Source organism: Aegilops tauschii, chromosome 3 (assembly GCF_002575655.3).
Source record: "Aegilops tauschii subsp. strangulata cultivar AL8/78 chromosome 3, Aet v6.0, whole genome shotgun sequence".
Classification (NCBI taxonomy): domain Eukaryota; kingdom Viridiplantae; phylum Streptophyta; class Magnoliopsida; order Poales; family Poaceae; genus Aegilops; species Aegilops tauschii.
Window position 1 is genome coordinate 450,542,122 of NC_053037.3, and position 20,762 is coordinate 450,562,883.

The 20,762-nt window shown below is 42.3% G+C and overlaps 1 protein-coding gene and 1 long non-coding RNA gene across 4 annotated transcripts; one reads left to right on the forward strand and one right to left on the reverse strand.

The window, feature by feature from the left end:
* The first annotated feature begins 351 nt into the window (after nt 1-351).
* On the forward strand, nt 352-8,296 carry LOC109731568 (uncharacterized). 3 transcript variants are annotated; one of them, XR_002225143.3, is made up of 3 exons: nt 382-629; nt 2,977-3,058; nt 7,070-8,296. It is a non-coding gene; the product is annotated as an uncharacterized lncRNA (long non-coding RNA). The 3 variants fall into 3 exon arrangements; XR_005773324.3 differs by lacking the exon at nt 2,977-3,058 and having other exon boundaries at nt 352-629; XR_012205312.1 differs by lacking the exons at nt 382-629; nt 2,977-3,058 and adding an exon at nt 6,255-6,508.
* On the reverse strand, nt 660-7,347 carry LOC109731567 (probable LRR receptor-like serine/threonine-protein kinase At2g28960). The gene is made up of 12 exons (XM_020290745.4): nt 7,150-7,347; nt 6,329-6,896; nt 5,557-6,056; nt 4,920-5,064; nt 4,561-4,632; nt 4,408-4,473; nt 4,254-4,334; nt 3,323-3,477; nt 2,972-3,207; nt 2,684-2,813; nt 1,881-1,940; nt 660-1,806 (listed from the first exon to the last, which is right to left on the reverse strand). The coding sequence occupies exons 1-12, from the start codon at nt 7,298-7,300 to the stop codon at nt 1,136-1,138; spliced, it is 2,835 nt and encodes a 944-aa protein (XP_020146334.3). The 5' UTR covers nt 7,301-7,347; the 3' UTR covers nt 660-1,135.
* Nucleotides 8,297-20,762: the final 12,466 nt, after the last annotated feature.

Genomic DNA, 20,762 nt, shown 5'->3' on the forward strand with positions numbered 1-20,762 from the left:
ATTCTTATTATTTTTATTACCATGATGAATATCAAGCTTCATCAGCAGCACGTACGTGGAGGATGGCACTTGGTCGCGCGTCGAATTGTCACAAACAAAGGGCAGGGCAGGTAGAGTTCATCAGCGAGCGGCGACTGTATGTATATTCGGGATTCGAACTTGGTTTCAATCTAGTTCCTGTCCCGCTTACGTCGAGAACCGCGTCAATCAGCTCTGCGCCTCAGCGAAGCGAGCAAGTTATCGACAAGCACAAGCCGTCCCGGCGGGCTGCAACGCCGTCATTTTGGTCACCGCGAAATGACGGCGCACGGGCACGGGGCCAAAATGCACAGCTGCGCTTCGCATGCGTTTCCTACAGCGGTAGACCGCGCTCCCGGGGATCGGGGGACCAGATTGCACAACGTTTTCGTTTTGAGGGACCAGATTGCATTACACGGAGCAGGCAAGGCCCTCCCCTCTGCCGTCGCCGTCGGGGGTGGCGGCCGTGGGTTCACGCGCGCCGCGGGGTTGCCCCGCCCCCCTTCTCTCCCACAAGGCCACCGCCACAACATCTCGGGTCTCCGCCTGGAGGCGCAGCAGTAAGCGGCCGAATAGAGGAGCCGCCTGCGGGCGACCGGCGACGAGGTTAGGTATGTCATCGGTTGCATTTTTCCCCTGCATTAGCATCAGCCTCTTCGTACCTCAGGTGCTAACTCGCTCATTCTAAAGTCGTAGTGGCTCCAACTCGAGAAATGCTCAGAGGATTTGGTAGTAGGAGCACGAATTTTAATCTAATCCAGCAGCATTGCAAGAGGGAATGAGGGATTGTGGGTAATGGAACTGCGGAGTTCTTAAGCAGACCACTTATTTTGGATTTGGTCTGGAATGAGGGATTCGGGGTAATGTGCGAGTGCCAATTAACAGATCACCGAGTTCTCACATGGAAGTAGAAGCTCCCTGTTTGAAAATCACTTGAACAAAAATACCAAAGTTCGCACAATTTTTTTTATACCCCTCATCCAAATAACAAGCAAGATCGCAAAATGGAAACAAAATGACTGGATTTCTGTTTATCTACAACCAATCATCACAAGTTGAGCAAACTACCAAACTTTATCTAAGCAGACGCAACAATAACTCGGTGGCCATTTTCCTTTCACCGTCCAGATAAGGGGATCAGTTGTGTCATCCGACTGGTATAGCCAGACTGGAAGGAGCTGGAGCTCTCCTCGTTGACCTCTCCAGAAATCAACAGCTGGAACTGCTTTCGCATTTCATCATTCATGGACTTCGTGGAGGACGGGGAAGCATACTGTTTCTGGCTTGGAGTCGTTGGCAACAACACTTTTAGCCTTGACACAACCTCGGTCATGCTCGGCCTGTCGATGGCTGCACTCTCCACGCAGTTCATGGCAAGGTCCACCACGCTCTGCAGGGAATTGGCGTCGTACTGATCCAACAGCCTCTTGTCCACGATATCTTGAATACTGCCTTTTGCAATCTTTTGGCGTACCCAGTTTGGTAGGTGGTAGGTGTGAGGGTCCATCAATACCGGGGGCTTGCCAGTGATGATCTCCAAGAGCACGATGCCGAAGCTGTAAACGTCTGTCTTGATGGTGAGCTGGAAAGTTGCATGGTACTCAGGGTCGAGGTAGCCGAGAGTGCCAGCAGCAACTGTAGATATATGTGTGTGCGCATCATTGAAAGCCCGCGAAAGCCCAAAATCAGCTATTATCCCCACCAGGTTCTTGTCCAGAAGGATGTTGGCTGTCTTGACATCTCTGTGAACTATTGATGGGGTGCATGACTCATGTAGATATTCCAGTCCTGTAGTTTAATTTGTCAACAGATGCATACATACATACATCACCTAAAAGAAAGCATGTAAATGAAATGCGAACCTTGTGCCGAATCAAGTGCAATATGAAGTCGCTGTTCCCAAGTCAAATTGTAGTCATCTCCTGCATCAAGACGTACCAAAGTTAATGCAAGTGCCACAAGATACATGCATGGTAGCATACATGCTAGCTTTATAATTTTTGCACATTTAACTTCAGATTGATGTTTAAACCACAATGATCAAGCATGTTATCAATTGGTCTATTATGGTCTAAACCCGGCATAAATAGGCACTTGATCTTTGAGAGGTCACTGCTTTTGGTTCTCTTTAATAAATATTATGGTCCATTGAAGTATTCTTTGAATATGTACCTCTGTCGTTGCTTTGTTTCTTACTGATTTTAAATATCTAACTATCGAGTCATAATTATGACTGAGTAGAGGTATGTAACTGTGGTGCCCCAATTTGTTAGCCAAGTATCTATGACTATACCATGCTTATGAATTTGGCAATGGACAATACTAAGAAAAATTTCCAAAAAGGAAAAGCTCCAAGAAGAACTAGGTCCACCAACTCAAGTGTATTGATTAGCAGCAGCAATAACAGTCTATGCAATCAACTAAACCTTTGACAAGGAAATCAGGTTTATTAAAAAAAACTCGTTTTTTTTATTATGCTAGGTCCTGCCAATTTTTATATTATGCTACAACGCACAATATAAAGTTTGGCGGGTAGGTAGTTTCCAAGTGGTTAATGAAAGCTATTGGCATGTCGGTCCCTGTGTAGTTATTGATTTTGAATGAAGTAAAACATTACCTAAGTAAACTATGTTTGATAGAAAATTTCAAATAGTGGAGGGAAAACCTTCTCTTAAAAGCTGTTGAAGATTTCCTCTGGGCATGAAGTCATAAACGAGGGCTAGGCACTTCGTGTTCTGGCAATATCCTTGTAGAGTCACGAGATTCTTGTGATGAACTTTGGACAAGGTTTGCACCTGCAGCAACAGATATAGTTACCAATCATCCTAGAGCTGAAGACAATTGCATCATTTCATTGGATATGGACTCTGAAAAGGGTTGATATCTTGCACACTTATAGTTTACTTTCTATTGAAGAAATTATTGATTTGACCTAGTTGGTTTTGTGGTATACCTCAGGGAGGAAATCTGTTGACTCCGCTATTGATGTCTCCATAAGCACCTTAACAGCTACTTCATCACCATTTTCCATTGTGCCATGGTAAACAGTACCAAAACCTCCTTTTCCAACGATTTGTTTGAAGTCGTTTGTTATGTGTTTCAGGTCTGCGTACGTGAACCGTCTGATATCAATATGTAGGGGTGTTTCCTCTTCATACATAGCATAATCCTCATTGTCTCCTGACTTCCCTGCAGAATCATAAAGTAGTGTGTTACATGAAAGTTTTGGGTGAAGCTGCTGTTTAATGTCTACCACCTATTCCATTGATGAAAGAGAGTTTAAGAGCGGAAAATTTTATTTTACCTTTCCAGCACAGTTTCCAGAGTATGCACATCACTACTAGGAGGGATACCAGTACTACAGGAACTATCACTGCGATGAGCATGGTAGATTTGGTGTTCTTCTTATTTGAACAGTACGTATCTTTGACTTTTGAGCATACGGGATTGCCTTCTAACCTAGTGGCACCATTACACAACATATAGGAAAAAATGAATTAGTACGATGTTAGCTACAACAGCTCTACAAAATTATGATTAGAAGATGCCTCCATGTTCTAACACGACTAACATGGTAGACATGTACGCACTCTGAACGAATAAACTTCATGGTTTCTCATATATGCACTCTAAAAGAATAAACTTCATGGTTTGTAAATCATGTGCAGTTACTAAGGTCCTTATCTATTTCTCATCTTGAGTGCCCATAGACAATAAAGCTTTTATAGTTACTAGATGCTAGTACATGTAACTGAGGGCATGCTTGAATCAATGTAATGCTCTGCAAACGTGTTGCTTCACACACTTCTTGTGGCACCTGAATTGGCCATCACAACTTCGTCAAATTCGATAACTGTTCACATGTACCACAAGTGGTGCTGCTGCGGCATTTATTTTTTTTTGGGAAAGGAGGATTACCCCCGGCCTCTGCATCAAGCGATGCACACAGCCATGGTGCTGCTGCAGCATGACGTTAGAAAAGTGTGGCACGACACAAAATATAACACCAACTAAACTGTGGCCATATAAAGTCAAACTTGTGTAACTCTTGTTTCGTGAAGTGTGGCGTATTTACATTGTATTTTCAAAGGCTGTTGCTAAACCTTGATTCTTCTATGAAGCTCAACCCTGTTCCTTTTGAGTGTAGTTGTTTAATTTGATCTATTTTTTCTGTAGTCAGAAATTGCGAAACATTCAGTTAAAAGAAAAGGAATTGTGCAACAGAGCTTGCAAACCTTAAGTCAAGCAGACCGGCCTGAGATCTTTGAAGAATAGAATTAGGGATTGGTCCATCGAGCTGGTTATATGACAAATCGCTGTAAAATGAAGTTAAAATTATTCTCTAAATTTTATATCATCAACCAAATATTATATTAAGGAGAGACTTACAGAACTTTAAGTGACTTTATTTGGTAGTCTGGAATAGCTCCTGTCAAATTGTTGTGTGATAAATCCCTACATATGTTTTGTGCTTAGGGTCATAAAAAATGTCACAAATAATCCCATTTAGCCCATTAATATTTAGTGGTAGGCACCACTTACAAGTTCTCCAGTGATGCCATGTTCATGAATGATATGACTAATCCACCTTTCAGTCCACTAGTAGACAGATCTCTGCAAAACAACTCATTTTAGTACAAGTCTATTAACTTAGCCGTAGTATTGAGCTAACATGTTTCTTTAAGATTATTTAAGTATCTTTCTGTGGTTCTTTACACTAAATTGCATATGTTTTCAAGCTTTCAACTAAATTAACTGTGTTTTCAAGATAATAGCTAGCAAGACACGTGACAAGTTTTTCTTACCATATAAAAATGCAATATACTTCAAAGGTTAAAAATATGAATTGTGATGTTTATGTTCCAAAATGTATATGGTACAAGTCCTGGTTATGTTCTTACACTGCAACAATCCTTGGATTCTGGTTTCTCTTAGAGTAGTCGCAAGTCAAACCTTCCCAGGAATATTCTCTTGGGGAGCATGGATCTCCATTCCAGTTTATCCGCGCCAAATTGTAGTGTTTCTTGACTTCTTTCATGTAATTGACTACAACACCGAAAAAAACAATGGAAATAAATATGAACAGAATAAAGAATGCTGTATATGTTGGGTATGGGCCCTCATATGTATTAAAAAGAATGTAAACATTAACTTAACTAGTTGCAAAGTTATTTCATATGCAAGTTTTATCTGTTTAATAGAAGTGAATAAATTGTATTAATCTATTTATCTACTACGGTCTTGGCCATGGCTCATTGGTAATTGAACTTTAGAAGGTTGCTTACTAAGGAGTTACTACTGAATCAGCTGGTTGATACACTTGTTTCTATTACCATAATGTGGATACTGACAATGTCAAATGGAGTTGAGGATCTTCGGGAGTCTACACAGTGAGATCTTGGTAATTAAGAATTGTTTAAATGCAGGGAGCTGGAGGTGCTGTTCCACCAACTGAATAAACTGCATGATGATCATGTGAATCTGCCACATATACATGACAAAAGTGTAATGCACATGCAGTATATACATTAATCTTACCATCGTCGGCGTCAGTGGTGAGGTTATCCATCCGCACCAGCGAGTACACCTCGAACGCATTGATGAGCGGCGGGAGCCTTGAGCTGCGTGTCTTGTTCAGCAGGAAGGTTGCAGTAGGGTTGTGCAAGAACTGCCCGTTCTCGTGCATGCTGTCCGCCTGGAATCTTGACGGCGAGAAGTCTGGAAACAGCAAGTCATTGTCGCTGTAGATGTCGAACCTCCTGTTCTGGTTGCTGATGTTGATCTCGGCAAAGTGGAAGATCGGGAGAAGCTGCAGGTTCTTGGCGTCCAGGTTGGGACCCACTGCCACATTGATCTCGAAGAAGGAGTAGTTTGTGTCTAGGGTGCTGGCCTGCTGGAGGATGCCCTCTGGTACCTGGAAGGTGTTGTCGCCGGGTAGCCTCCTCACTGGACTGCTAGTGTTTAGAGTCATCCAGGGGTAGGTGTTATAGGAGAAAGACCAGCCCTCCCAGAACCGGTCGTAAGGGTCCAATGGATATCTTCACCGCACACAAAGACAAGGAGAAAACAGGTAAATAGCTAGCCAATAAACTTTTTTTTTTAACTTGAAGGCAATAGCTGTGACAACTCGCCAGCCAAACTTCTTGTCACCTTGGGATGACATTAGTTTTTGTTAGAAGCAATTGCAAGATTCAGGAAACAGATTAAGGAGCAAACACTTCAAATGTTCCGTGCTAGCCAACTTCAAAACCGTTGTCAGGCACAATTAAGATCAAATCCAAAATTATTATGGATGTCAGCCTTGTCTCACCTTGTGATGAAGTCAGTGGCTTGACCAAATCTGATCCGGCGAAAGTAGCTGATTGACACCGAAGAATTCACAAAAGGGTACATTGAATCTTGCAGTGGCCTCAGCTCCAACGCAGACACGAATGGAGTCCCTGTACCGAAGTTTATCAGACAGACCGACACCGAGCCGCCCGGAGCAACGGTGAGCACCTCCTTCCATATTGTGCTTGATGGATCCCAACTTGTCAAGTTTACCGCCTCCCAGAAATTGGCGCCGATATGGAGCCCAAATAAAAATGGTGACCCGTCCATGGTCCGGTTCAACCCGTCGTAGTCGCCGTAAGTAAACAAGGCCCTCACCAGCTTTTTACCAGGGGTGGATGGCAGTGTGTAGCAATTCCTTGAGCCGTTGGGGAAGCTCCTCAAGGTTTTTTGGCTCTCATATGGGGCACCAGCCATGTACACTGCTGCTATTTGGTGGGTCAAACCGCCCTCGACGAATCCAACGTCGGACTGGTGCTGTATTCCTCGTATGCTGCTGTCGGTGTAGGGAGTAGTGTTTCTGTTTCCACAGTCGAGGCTTATGAACCCTGCATAACGGAGAATATGTGTCGGTTTCTTGTGTTTCAGGTTTAAGATATGCTGAAAGACCATATATAACCTGTCCATTTATAGATATCTAATAGCAAAAGTATGAGTATTAAGATCTCAGTGAATTGAAATTTCTTAAGTTGCACTGAAGTAAACTGAGCTGTGCATGCAGATGGAGCAGAGGTCAAAGAGGACAAGAGGTGCATGGATCTATCTAGAAGGTAAAAGCCAGGACGACACGGATTTCATTACCAGAGGTAGAAGGAGGCTGGCCATGGACTCGAATCGTCGCTGTGGCCAGGACGAGCAGCGGTGCCAGGATCCATGTCAGTTTTGTACTCGCCGAGCTGATGATCGCCATGGCACTCTTGGATTTTTGCAAGGCGTTGCAAGCGAGAGGCATCCACAGAGCAACCTGTGCACTTATATGGCAGATGAAACCAGCTAACGCGGCCGGTTTAGTGGTATTTTTAGTGACTCAAGCTCAATCGGCGCGGTGTGATAATAAAGAAAACGAAAGCTTTGTCCATCAGTAGGTGAACTGCTACTTGCATTAGTCTAAAGGTAAGACTTGCCATGGGGTTCAGTTCGATAATCTCTGCCAGAATCAACTGCCCGTCAGCGAGATAACGAGGCCCTACCTGCAGCTCGCTCCTTGAACGCACGCTGATCTTTCTTTTGAACCAGTCCCCTCGCTGTGCGAGAATAAAGAAGTGGAAGAAGCTACAGTTACATTGGAAAGAAGACACAAAGAAGAAAGCCAATTTGCAAGACCAAATCCAAGCGTGACCAAGCTGAGGTGCATTCCCAAACCGAGCTGATGTAATGAAGGTATGAATGCTTTTCTTGACATTATTATGCGAGTTTTTAACCCAAAGCGGAGATGGACATGGACGTCTGCACGGCGGGGCAGTGTGGACGAGGACGACGCAGCACCCTCAGCCCCCTTCTTTTCTCCCCAGGCAAGACCTGGATTTATATTGTCGGCGTAATGAACGACCCGGCGTGTTGACTGTACGTGGGTAGGAAGAAGAAGAACACCCACCCAGGTACACTAGATTCTACACACACACCGGCCGGTTGTTGGATGGCTTGCTTGTTTGCCAAACTCGCATCCCAGCATGAACATCGAACAAGGCAGAAACTGCACTATCAAGCTACCAACTAAGCTAGTACTTGCCAATAGACTGCAGGCGGTCATAATGGAGCTTGTTTGTATTAATCAGTATATGGCTGGCTTTATTAAATCCAGGGCCATTCAGGACTGCATTGCTTGGGCTTATGGGTATCTTTTCCAATGTCACAAAGCAAGCTGCCTACTGTTGTACTTAAAAATTGACTTTGAAAAAGCTTTTGACGAGCTTGAACATGGAATGATCTTAGCTATTTTGAGCGAGAAGGGGTTTGGTACCAATTGGTGTTCATGGATAGAACAAAGTTTATCTATAGCTACATGGTGTTGGAATTATGTGTCCGGCAACTATATTCAAATTGCTTGGAATTGTTAATATTCGGAATACCTCATTATGGCTGTACATGTATTTATACATGGAATTGATTTACATGTTTAGCATGGAATTGTTACTTGCTGGAATGTACTTAAGTAATATATGCATAAGGAAGCTGGTCGATTATTAGTGGAATACAATATACTATTTATATTGGAAAGACTACCCGGGTACATTGATGATTGGAAGGAGCTAGATCATATAGTTAGACTACAACCCTAATGTTGATCTACATAATTAGAGGAATTTACACTTTATTATGACGCGTTGCTCACAAGCGCGTGCTCCGGGGACAGAACGGGTAGAATCCGTTAACAGACAAATATGATCGTGGTTGGTAATTTGATCTGGACTCTATCCCGGAAACTAGTGGAAAAGACTAGGAATCTTATATCTGTATAAGAGGTGAACTCTTTGGAAAGACAGGATAAGAAGGTCCCTACCCCTTAGCCTCAGACATGCGAATTGTGAGCGGCACCACGGATAAGCGCAGAGGAAATAGGGGGTAGACCACAAATTTATTTTCAACATTGGCATCAGCGCAAGGTTCGGTCGCGCTATAACCCAAGTCCAACTCTGCAGTCGTGGTGGCCGCCGATCCCATTGATTCCGCTGCGTACTCGCCTTCATTAGGTGGATCGGTCCTGCTATGCTGGACGCCGCGTCGCACGCTTGCAGTCGGCCCGTGTGCACTTGGATCTGCTCTATGATTCTGCTGATTTTCTTTTTTTCGAGGAATCGGCAGGAGCACTGCCTTTTCATTTCAGACGAAAAAGAGGGTTTATGTACAAAGATGACAGGTTTGTCCGGGAAAACCTGACAAAACCCTTATAAGAACCGTTGTGGTATGCTAAGTGAACCAAATCACCCAATGCCGGTCGCCACTTGTGCCCTGCCAAAGGCGCAAGCCCGCATTCTTATGTCGTCGAGCGCGATGGTCGCCACCTCCAGGTGAGTGAGGCGGGTGCCGATGAATATCCGGCGGTTGCGCTCCTTTCAGATATTTCAAATGGTGTAGAGGAAGTGACCGCTACGCCGGCGTCTATCGTCCTTGGACAGGGGACAGATGAGCCGATCCCACCAGTCGGAGACTCCCATGGGAGGCGGAATTGTCATCATATTCGTCGGCGCCTCCCTGGTCCATGCCTGAACATGCGACCAAACCGCAATCGCAAATGGGCAGTCCTTGCAGAGGTGAGTTGGCGTCTCCGGTGCTCCCAGACACAGCGGCATGTAGGATCGTGCGGCCATCCGCGAATAGCGAGCATGTCGGCCGTGAGGATCTTTCCATGGAGCATCAGCCAGGAAAAGAGCTTGCAGTTGGGTTCCGCGTGTGCATCCCAAATCTTCGTCGGCCATTCTGCTGATTTTCTATACTACTCCGTGCACCTCTGCTGTCGTTGTTTTGATCTGTCCGATCGAGTACAACATCTGCGTGCTGAAATCTGATTAGCGAGCGTGGATTGATGGCACAGCTAGCGGCAGGCTTGATTATTTTATCTACAAGCACATGGATCGGGGCAGACTATAATACTCCCTCCGTCCCGAAATACTTGTCGAAGAAATGGATAAAAATGGATATATCTAGAACTAAAATACGTCTAGGTACATTCATTTCTTCGACAAGTATTTCCGGACGGAAAGAGTACAAAATTATCTGAAAAAGCAACGAGTACTGGTCCTTTTGTTGGATCGGTTGTCTTGATACGAGGTCTGATGGATTTAAGTACTACTAGCAACTCACGTTGATCAAGGAGGAAGACTACTAGTAAATTACTATTCACTTGGCTAAGTAATTCTGCTGTCAAACATCAAGCACTTGGATCGCCGAAGGACCAGATGAATTTCTTGATGTCCCAAATTTCTTAGGCGTGTCTACGCTCAACTCTACGCGTCATGACTTCTCAGATTCGTCAGATGATGATGTACGCGTCAAAGTCTACTCCAGTTTTCGTCGCATCGCCAAATTCTACCAATTGAATGGGGTGCTGTGAAAATCTTAGTGAACAAATTGCATGGAAAATTAGTGCAATCTGGAACATATTTTTTGCGACATCTGTCAGGAAATACATATTGCTGGCTATATATTGGTTATTTTTAACTCTGTGCCCAATTGATTGAAATAATTGAATTTCCAATTTAACTTCGTTTCATACATGATATGGGATGTTGTTTGCTCTATGGAGGACGAAAGAAACTCACCGAGGGAAGGATCTGACCAAATATTATTGGTTGCATCTCAGAGAGGAAGATATAATATTTTATCAATGCAATTGGCAAAGAGGAAGGTATGTCTATAATTTGTCTGCATGGAATCTTGCATTTACCACTATTTTTTTCAAAATAGTTGTGTTGCGCATTCTGGTTATATATATCAAATATTAGTAGCAAGGTTTTACTTCCATGCAAACAATTTCAAGGAAATGCTAAAATTAATAAACTTGGAATTGGAAATTATGCCCTCAAACTCCGTTGTGGAGGAAAATAGTTATTGATGAATACGTTGTTATACCAACTTTGCATAAAAGGAATTCATTGAAGTGTCTTTTATTGAGCATCACTTGTTTACGGAGGAAGATAGGGGTCACTCCAAGGACAAGGAAATCTGACCTTCATTTGTCACTACTTTATTGGCATGCAACAATTTCAAAGGAAAATTGATGTACTTTGCATCTTAAATAATGCCATGAAACTCCGTTGTGGAGGAAAAATATTATTGTTATAGGACACTCTGTGCAACTCAGTGAGAACGGATTTGCTTTGTTGATATATCTTGGAATCTATTGATTATGACATACTATTTGGAAAAGGAAGAGTGAAAATATTGCTCAATGGTTAAATTAGTGCATTATGGATTTTCACACAATGATCTATCTTTCTTGATGTCCATTGGAAGTTGGAAAACCAAAATAGTTTTTATATTTGGCGAAGATAACTCCATATGGAGGAATATCGACAATGGGAACACATGCTTGGAATCTTATTATCTACGTCATCAATGACTTGGTCACATATCTTGGAACTGGATCAAGAGGCTTATTGATTCTGGAATTTTAAACTTTAGTGGGAGGACTATGGTACATGTGAAGCATATATGATTGTTTGATACACCTTGTTTATTAAGGTGGAAGGAGATGAAAGGGCTTCACATCGTTTCTTTTTGACATGCTTATGGTATTTCTTTGGACATCCCCACTAGAGGTCAGATTATTTATTTCATCTCACTCTTCGATGACGGGTTATGCTTATATTTTATTATACAAGTCGGAATGTTTTATTGTGTTGGTCACATGTTATACTGAAGTGGAAAAATCAGTTGATTAAATAATATCATAGTTTTAACCACTGATGGTGGGGGAATTACACTTCAGGAATATATCGTTTGTATGTAAAGAGCATGAAACTATTCACCATTGTAATATACCATACACTCCACAATTCAATGGAGGAATTGACTATCTTGTATACTCCCTTGTTTCTTCGGAAAGAAGCATTGCATACTATCATTTGTTGATATCATTCTCCATCTAGTACAGTCACTTGACTGGAAGAAAATCTTCTATTTTGAGATGAAATTCTCAGTTATTAGAAAGCGCGCACCAGGAATTTTTTATGGTTATTCTAGTGGATCAAAGGGTGTTTCCTTAGTTATCTGGAAAAAGGATACTGGTGGAAAATAGGAACACAATCATTTTTATGACCTGGGTGGAATTATTGACAATCATACTAGATTATAATCTTGACCCATGGAAACTACAAGTGACACTCCTGACATGACATGCTTAGGATAAGTGGGAGGAATAAGCTTGGAATATCATGTCTGGATAATTTTTATGTGTTGTTGGTGGATGTCACTCTAAATTTTAGAGGAATCACTACATTCTCTTAATTTTTTAATCAATATCAACTATGGGTGGAAGAATTGCGGGAAGGAATAAACTCAAATGAGGAAGAGCATAGTTTGGGAACTTAATATCATACCAAATAACCGCAAGCCTTATGTCTAGAAATGTGTTTTTAAGGATATTTGGCTCACTGGAATATTATAATATCACTCTTGTTATTCAACTATTCACACAGAGGGAAATATACTTTGTGGAAACTCTCTCTCCTGGAAATTTGGGAAAGAGGAACTAAAGACATGGTTTGCTAATTGAGTATATTAATGTATGGTCTTATAACAAGCTTCACATCAATGGAATAGCACGTCATATGGTTTTCTAAATGAAGCAAGGCAGTCATCTACAAATGTAAGTGTAAAGAATTTTCCATTATTATTCTATGCGTTAACATTGTTTTGTTGTTTGCAATGATAAGTCACATTGATGGAATTGAAAGCTTGGTCATCTTTTAACTTTCATATGAAAGGAACATTTTAGACATCCTATGCTTTACGGGTTGAAATACATAGAAAATATTTTGAAGTGTTTTTCTATGGAAAATTGCAAATCTGTTAATATACCTTTGATAAAGGGAATCATACTCAGTGAGAAATTATATTTGAACTCCTGAGGAAAAATGGATAATAAATGGTATTGGAATTCGTATGTATCTTCATTATATTATCATACCTTAGCTACCGGAATTTATGCTGCATTCAAGTAGTGGAAGGAAATAAGACGAGTAGCTGAGGGAATCTCACACATCATTTAAGATTGTGGAAAGTGCATCACAACGTGTCACTTGTTTTGAAATTTATATTAAAGGTAAACACATTGAGGAAACTATTACTCTATCTACAAGATGAGAAATAAGTCCAGGTACGCATATTCATTTTTTTGTAGTACTAAAATGGTGCAGGTTCACTGACCGAAGTCAGGAATTTCTTTCAACATATGGTTAATTATGGAACTTCATTTACTGACTGGATTTGATATTTATGTGGTTTTGAAAATTTATTCAACATGGCTATCTTATACTTGAATCGATGTGGAATTAATCATATTATTATACATGTGATGGAAAATAATTGATGCGGAATTTCACTTGAGGAAATAAAATACTCAAGGTGCCTATAAAGGTGGAATTACACTCGAGGAAATAATACTCGAAGCGCCAAGAACAATTATGCTGGAATAATTAGGCGGAAACAAAAGGTCTCTGGTGATCTTAAGTATCACAACAAGGAAACATACTGAGGGTAGGTATGACTATATATTTCTTTGGATTTTCAACGTAGTGTTAATCTGGTTGCTGACCCCTTGACTAAGCCTATGAGTCATGAGGTATTTGGTAAGCATTTTATGGCTACGGGTTTACGAATATTTGAATGATCGTTTTGGACAAGTGGGAGATGTTGGAATTATGTGTCCTGCAACTATATTTAAATTGCTTGGAATTGTTAATATTCGGAATACCTCATTATGGAACTGTACATGTATTTATACATGGAATTGATTTACATGTTTAGCATGGAATTGTTACTTGCTGGAATGTACTTAAGTAATATATGCTTAAGGAAGCTGGTCGATTATTAGTGGAATACAATATACTATTTATATTGGAAAGAATACCCGGGTACACTGATGATTGGAAGGAGCTAGATCATATAGTTAGATTACAGCCCTAATGTTGATCTACATAATTAGAGGAATTTACACTTTATTATGACGCGTTGCTCACAAGCGCGTGCTCCGGGGTCATAACGGGTAGAATCCGTTAACAGACAAATATGATCGTGGTTGGTAATTTGATCTGGACTCTATCCCGAAAACTAGTGGAAAAGACTAGGAATCTTATATCTGTATAAGAGGTGAACTCTTTGGAAAAGGTCCCTACCCCTTAGCCTCAGACATGCGAATTGTGAGCGGCACCACGGATAAGTGCAGAGGAAACAGGGGGTAGACCACAAATTTATTTTCAACACATGGGTTGTCCTTAATAGTGTCCCAGGGCCAAACGTTAAATGTAGAAGAGGGGTATATATGGCAGGGCGATCCTCTCTCTCCATTGTTGTTTGTTGTGGCTACTGATTTTCTTCAAACCATCTTAAGTGACGCCATGCAAAGGCAGCTCATACAACCACCTGTGAGATTTTATTCTTGCCATGATTTCCCAACCCTCCAGTATGTATCCAGTGCAGATGACACTCTTACTGAAACAGGCTACGGTAATATAGAAGACAAAATGAAAGATAAAGTCCCAAGACCAAATCCCAGCATGACCAAACTGAGCTGATATAAGAGAGAAGGAATGCTTTTCTTGACACTATTGTGCGATGTTTTTTAACCCAAAGCGGGATGGACGTATGCGCGAGCCCGTGTGAACGAGACGGGGACGACGCGTCACCCTCCGCCCCTTCTTTTCTCCATAGACGGGACCTGGCCAGGTTTGTATTGTCAGCGTAATGACGAGCGTGTTGAACGCGCGTGGTTAGGAAAGAAGAAGATCCTGTTGAATATACATACATACCGGACGGTTGTTGGATGGTTTGGATCCTGTACATCCAGCATGAGCATCAAACAAAGCAGAACGCGTCCTAGTTTAAGCTCTCAGCTGAATACATGGGATGATTGGCCGAATGATTATTTTCATTCGAAAACACCCACATGAGAAGACCTAAGCGCCTGGTCTCGGTGGTCTGGACACCGTTGCGATGACGCATGCATGCATGATACTCCCTCCGTTCATAAATATAAGTCTTTATAGAGATTTCATTATGAATCACATACAGATGTATTTTAGAGTGTAGATTCACTCATTTTGCTTCGTATGTAGTTTATAGTGAAATCTATACAAAAACTTATATTTAAAAACGGAGGGAGTACTACTGTAGAGCGCATCTAGCTGGCAGGTAGTCGTACGATAATGGCCGCTTCCCACTGCCTCCGAGTGGCTGCCGGTGCCCCGGGGAACCTCGTAAGGGCTTCATCTTTGCCTTATGTTTTGTTTGGGTGGTCTTGGACAACATCGTTCGGTGGAGTGATCGGCGACGGTTTGTGTTTCTTTGGGCTTTTTCTCCGTACAACCATCTTTGGCTTCCTTGGGAAGCTAGTTCTGTAAGGCCTCTCGATTCCGTCTGGCTAGATCTGGGATGATTGCACTAGTAGAAAAACAACCTAATGTTCAGCTCATTAGTCTCAGTTTGTAAATGAACCGGCATTAATGGTTTCAACGGCTAGGCGGACGGTACTCATTAGTCCCTGTTCGTGTTGAACCTCTAGTCTCCGTTCGTGCCACAAACCGGGACTAAAGAGGTGGTGGCAGGTTGGTGCCAGGCTGGGGCCCCACCAACACCTTTAGTCCCGGTTCACGGCACGAACCGGGACTAGAGATGCACCTTTAGTCCAGGTTTGTATAACCAACCGGGACTAAAAATCATTCTATATAAACCCTTCGTCGAGCCCGAACTCTCTGTTCTTACCCTTTCCTCTCCTCTCTGTTCTTCCCCTCTTCCTCGAGCTCATCATTCATTTTGCCCAAATTTTGTCAAGATTTGAAGGCCCCCATCCATCCAAGTGATCACAAAGGTTAGCAACTTTGTCCTTTCATCTCTCATTGCTAGATTAGCTCTTGCAATGCTCTATAAGTATAGTGATTTGTAGGTTTTAGTTTGGAGGAATTATATGTGGTAGTTTATTTGCTTTATATGCACTCTGAGCTCAAAATAACTCTTAGTTTGCATATGTAGGTGTGGTTTACTTAGTGCCTTCCCGTCTCCTCCTAACCACCGTCAATCGCCCGCACCGTCCCGTCGCCGGCACCACCTTGTGGTGAGCCTATTGTGCTTATCTTTTTTATATAAAAAAAAATCATGTTTGTGTGATTTAGATATATAGTTACTTGTATAATTTTCTTACACGTACATTGTTTGTTATACATAGTGCCATGGTTTTGATATCCGTCCCCGTCGGCCCTCGCCCGGTTTATGATTCAGATGTGGTATATTCTCTTTTATAACTATTTGTTGCATTTCGTGTTTATGACAAATTATGCCCATCAAGTCGACATAGATATTTTTATCTAGGAGGTATGTGAACCGAAAATTCCAACCGACCCTATTGTCGAGAGGTTAAATTTAGTTGAAAAAGAAAATGAGTATTTGAAAGAAAAATTGAAAAGAATTGAGGAGGAGAAGATGGAATTGAGTTGCATGTTGCCGATGTCGTCGATGATCACAAGATCAAGATGGAGAAAATGTGCTTGAAGATTAGAAAGATTAGAAAATATGCCATTGATAGTGAGGCTTGGTATCATTATGCTGTTGGATCAATTGTTACCTTAGTTGTGATCTTGATCGCATTTGTTGTTGCATTTAAATGCTTTAGCTAGAGAGTTTGTATGTTGTTTTATGAGAATAAGTGTGTATGAACTTGTATTAATTTGGTCTTTTCGGTGTTGTGTAATGAAGATGAGCCGGAAATAGATGTACGATGACTGATGCTCTCCCCAGTTCGTTAATAGAGTGCATACTTTTCTGCTTGCGGGTAAGGCAAACAAGCGGGCGGATGGTTTTATGTGTTGTCCATGTGTTGGTTGTAAGAATGATCGGAATTACTCTTAAGTCAAAAACCATTCACTAGCACTTGTTTGAGTCCAGTTTCATGTCCCACTATAATGTTTGGACCAAGCACGGAGAAAAAGGGGTTATGATGGAAGACAATGAAGAAGAAGAGGACGACGACAACTATCCTGGCCATGGGTTCCCTGAATACGATGGTACAACAATGTGGGAAGAAGCTGAGCCAGCAATGCGGGAAGAAGCTGAAGAAGAGGCATCAGATGAGCCTGCTGATGATCTAGGTCGGGCCATTGCCGATGCAAAGAGAAACTGCGCAAGTGAAAAGGAGAGGCTGAAGTTGTAGTGCATGCTAGAGGATCACAAGAAATCGTTGTACCCAAATTGCGAAGCTGACAAGAAAAAGCTGGGCACCACACTGGAATTGCTGCAATGGAAGGCAGAGAGTGGTGTATCTGACAAGGGATTTGGAAAGTTGCTGATAATGTTAAAGAAGATGCTTCCAGAGAACAACGAATTGCCCGAGAGTATGTACGAAGCAAAGAAGGCTGTCTGCCCTCTAGGATTAGAGGTGCAGAAGATACATGCATGCCCTAATGACTGCATCCTCTATCGCGGTGAGTACGAAGATTTGAATGCATGCCCGGTATGCGGTGCATTGCGCTATAAGATCATCCGCGATGACCCTGGTGATGTCGAGGGCGAGCGCCCCAGGAAGAAGATTCCTGCCAAGTTGATGTGGTATGCTCGTATAATACCACGGTTGAAAGGTTTGTTCCAAAACAAAGAGCATGCCAAGTTGATGCGATGGCACAAAGAGGACCGCAGGAAAGACGGGAAGTTGAGAGTACCCGCTGACGGGTCGAAGTGGAGAAAAATCGAGAGGAAGTGGAGGGACTTTGCAGATGACGCAAGGAACGTATGGTTTGGTCTAAGCGCAGATGGCATTAATCCTTTTGGGGAGCAGAGCAGCAATCATAGCACCTGCCCTTGTGACTCTATGTATGTATAACCTTCCTCCTTGGTTGTGCATGAAGCGGAAGTACATTATGATGCCAATGCTCATCCAAGGCCCTAAGCAACCCGACAACGACATTGATGTGTACCTAAGGCCATTAGTTGAAGAACTCTTACAGCTGTGGAATGGAAAATGTGTATGTGCGTGGGATGAGCTCGATCAGGAAGAATTTGACCTACATGCGTTGCTGTTTGTGACCATCAATGATTGGCCTGCTCTCAGTAACCTTTCAGGACAAACAAACAAGGGATACCGCGCATGCACACACTGTTTGGATGATACCGACAATATATATTTGGATAATTGTAAGAAGAATGTGTACCTGGGACATCATCGATTTCTTTCAAGCAAGCATCCCGTAAGAAAGAAAGGCAAGCATTTCAAATGTGAGGCAGATCACCGGACGAAGCCTCGCCACCGTACTAGTGATGATGTACATGATATGGTCAAGGATTTAAAGGTAATCTTTGGATAGGGTCCTGGCGGACAATCTGTTCTGAATGACGCTGACGGACACACACCCATGTGGAAGAAGAAATCTATATTTTGAGACCTACCCTATTGGAAAGACCTAGAGGTCCGCTCTGCAATCGACGTGATGCACGTGACGAAGAATCTTTGCGTGATCCTGCTTGGCTTCTTGGGCGTGTATGGGAAGACAAAAGATACACCGAAGGCACGGGAGGACCAGCAACGTATGCACGGAAAAGACGACATACATCAGGGTCATGCCAGCTACGCTCTTACCAAAGAAGAGAAGGAAATCTTCTTTGAATGCCTGCTCAGTATGAAGGTCCCGTCTGGCTTCTCGTTGAATATAAAGGGAATAATAAATATGACAGAGAAAAAGTTCCAGAACCTAAAGTCTCATGACTGCCAGGTGATTATAACGCAACTGCTTTCGGTTGCATTGAGGGGGCTTCTACCAGAAAACGTTTGATTAGCCATTGTGAAGCTATGTGCGTTCCTCAATGCAATCTCTCAGAAGGTAATCGATCCAGAAATCATACCAAGGTTAGAGAATGATTTGGTGCAATGTCTTGTTAGTTTCGAGTTGGTGTTCCCACCATCCTTCTTCAATATCATGACGCATGTCCTAGTTCACCTATGCGAAGAGATTTCCGTTCTGGGTCCTGTATTTCTACACAATATGTTCCCCTTTGAGAGGTTCATGGGAGTCTTAAAAGAAATATGTTCATAACCGTGCTAGGCCAGAAGGAAGCATCTCCAAGGGCCATGAAAATGAGGAGGTCATTGAGTTTTGTGTTGACTTTATTCCTGACCTTAAGCCGATTGGTGTTCCTGAATCGCGGCATAAGGGCAGACTGGGTGGAAATGGCACGCTCGGACCAAAACAAATAATATGTAGGCACATGCATTCTCTCACTCAAGCACACTACACAGTTCTACCAAATTCCGCCTTCGTGGCTTCGTATATCGAGGAACACAAGAATATTCTACGCTCCAAACACCCGGAGCAGTCTGACGACTGGATTACACGTGAACAAATGGGGACATTCGCCGGTTGGTTGCAGACACGTGCCATGCATGACGACGCTATTGAAGATGACATGTACTTGTTGTCCCAGTTACCATCTTCGAATATAATGACTTTCAAAGGGTACAAGATAAATGAGAATACATTTTACACGATCGCCCAAGATAAAAGGAGCACCAACCAAAACAGTGGTGTCCGCTTTGATGCAGCAACCAAGAGGGGAAAGGACACATATTATGGTTATATAGAGGAGATATGGGAACTTTACTATGGACGTGGTTTGAAGGTCCCTTTGTTTCGGTGCAAATGGGTCAATCTGACACGAGGTGGGATAACGGAAGACCCGCAGTACGGAATGACAACAGTGGATCTCAACAATCTTGCGTACGCAGACGAACCATTCGTCCTAGCCAATGATGTCGTGCAGGTTTTCTATGTGAAGGACATGTCTACCAAGCCGAGATAAAGAAAAGATAAGGAAGTGAATACATCATACGATGAGCCAAAGTGCCACATAGTTCTTTCTGGGAAAAGAAACATCGTGGGAGTGGATGACAAGACAGATATGTCAGAAGATTATGAAAAGTTTCATGAAATTGCTCCCTTCACAGTGAATATTGACCCGAGCATCCAGTTAAATGATGAAGATTGTCCATGGTTACGGCGCAACGAGATAGACGCGAAGAAAAAGTTTCACACCCAAAGATCCCACTCTAGGATGTGACCGGCTTCACTGTCATCACTTTCTTCTCTAGTGAGTTTCCGGACTTATATTTGAAAAGTCCCACTTTGGACAAACCGTAGTGAATCTTTGTAATAGTTAGGGTGCTTATGTGTTTTGGCATTTGAAACGTGTACTTTTGTGCTTTGGACAAACGTTATCAATTTTCAACCCTTTCTGACTTCAGTTGCTATTTTTCATCTCGTTTACTGATTTTTTTTGAGCTAAATGACCCTGCAATTGAAAAGCACTACAAAATGAACTCTGAAAAGGTTGAAAGTTGGCATGATATCATCATTTCACCCACATAGCATGTGCAAAAAAGTTAAGAGGGTTACGGCAAAACAGGATGCATTTCGTATACAAAATGGACAATCTCTTTCGAAGTATCAGGGTTTTGGACGAAAACTCATCTGTTACAAAGGCATTTCATTTTATAAACTTATTTCAACTACAGACTTTTTATGCGTTCAATATGCACTATTCAAAGCCACGCCATCAATTTTCAACCCTTTCTGACTTCATCTGCTATTTTTCATGCATTTACTTATTGTTTTGAGCTAAATGACCCTGAAATTGAAAAGCACTACAAATGAACTCTGAAAAGGTTGAAAGTTGTCATGGTATCATTATTTCACCCACATAGCATGTGCTAAAGGGTT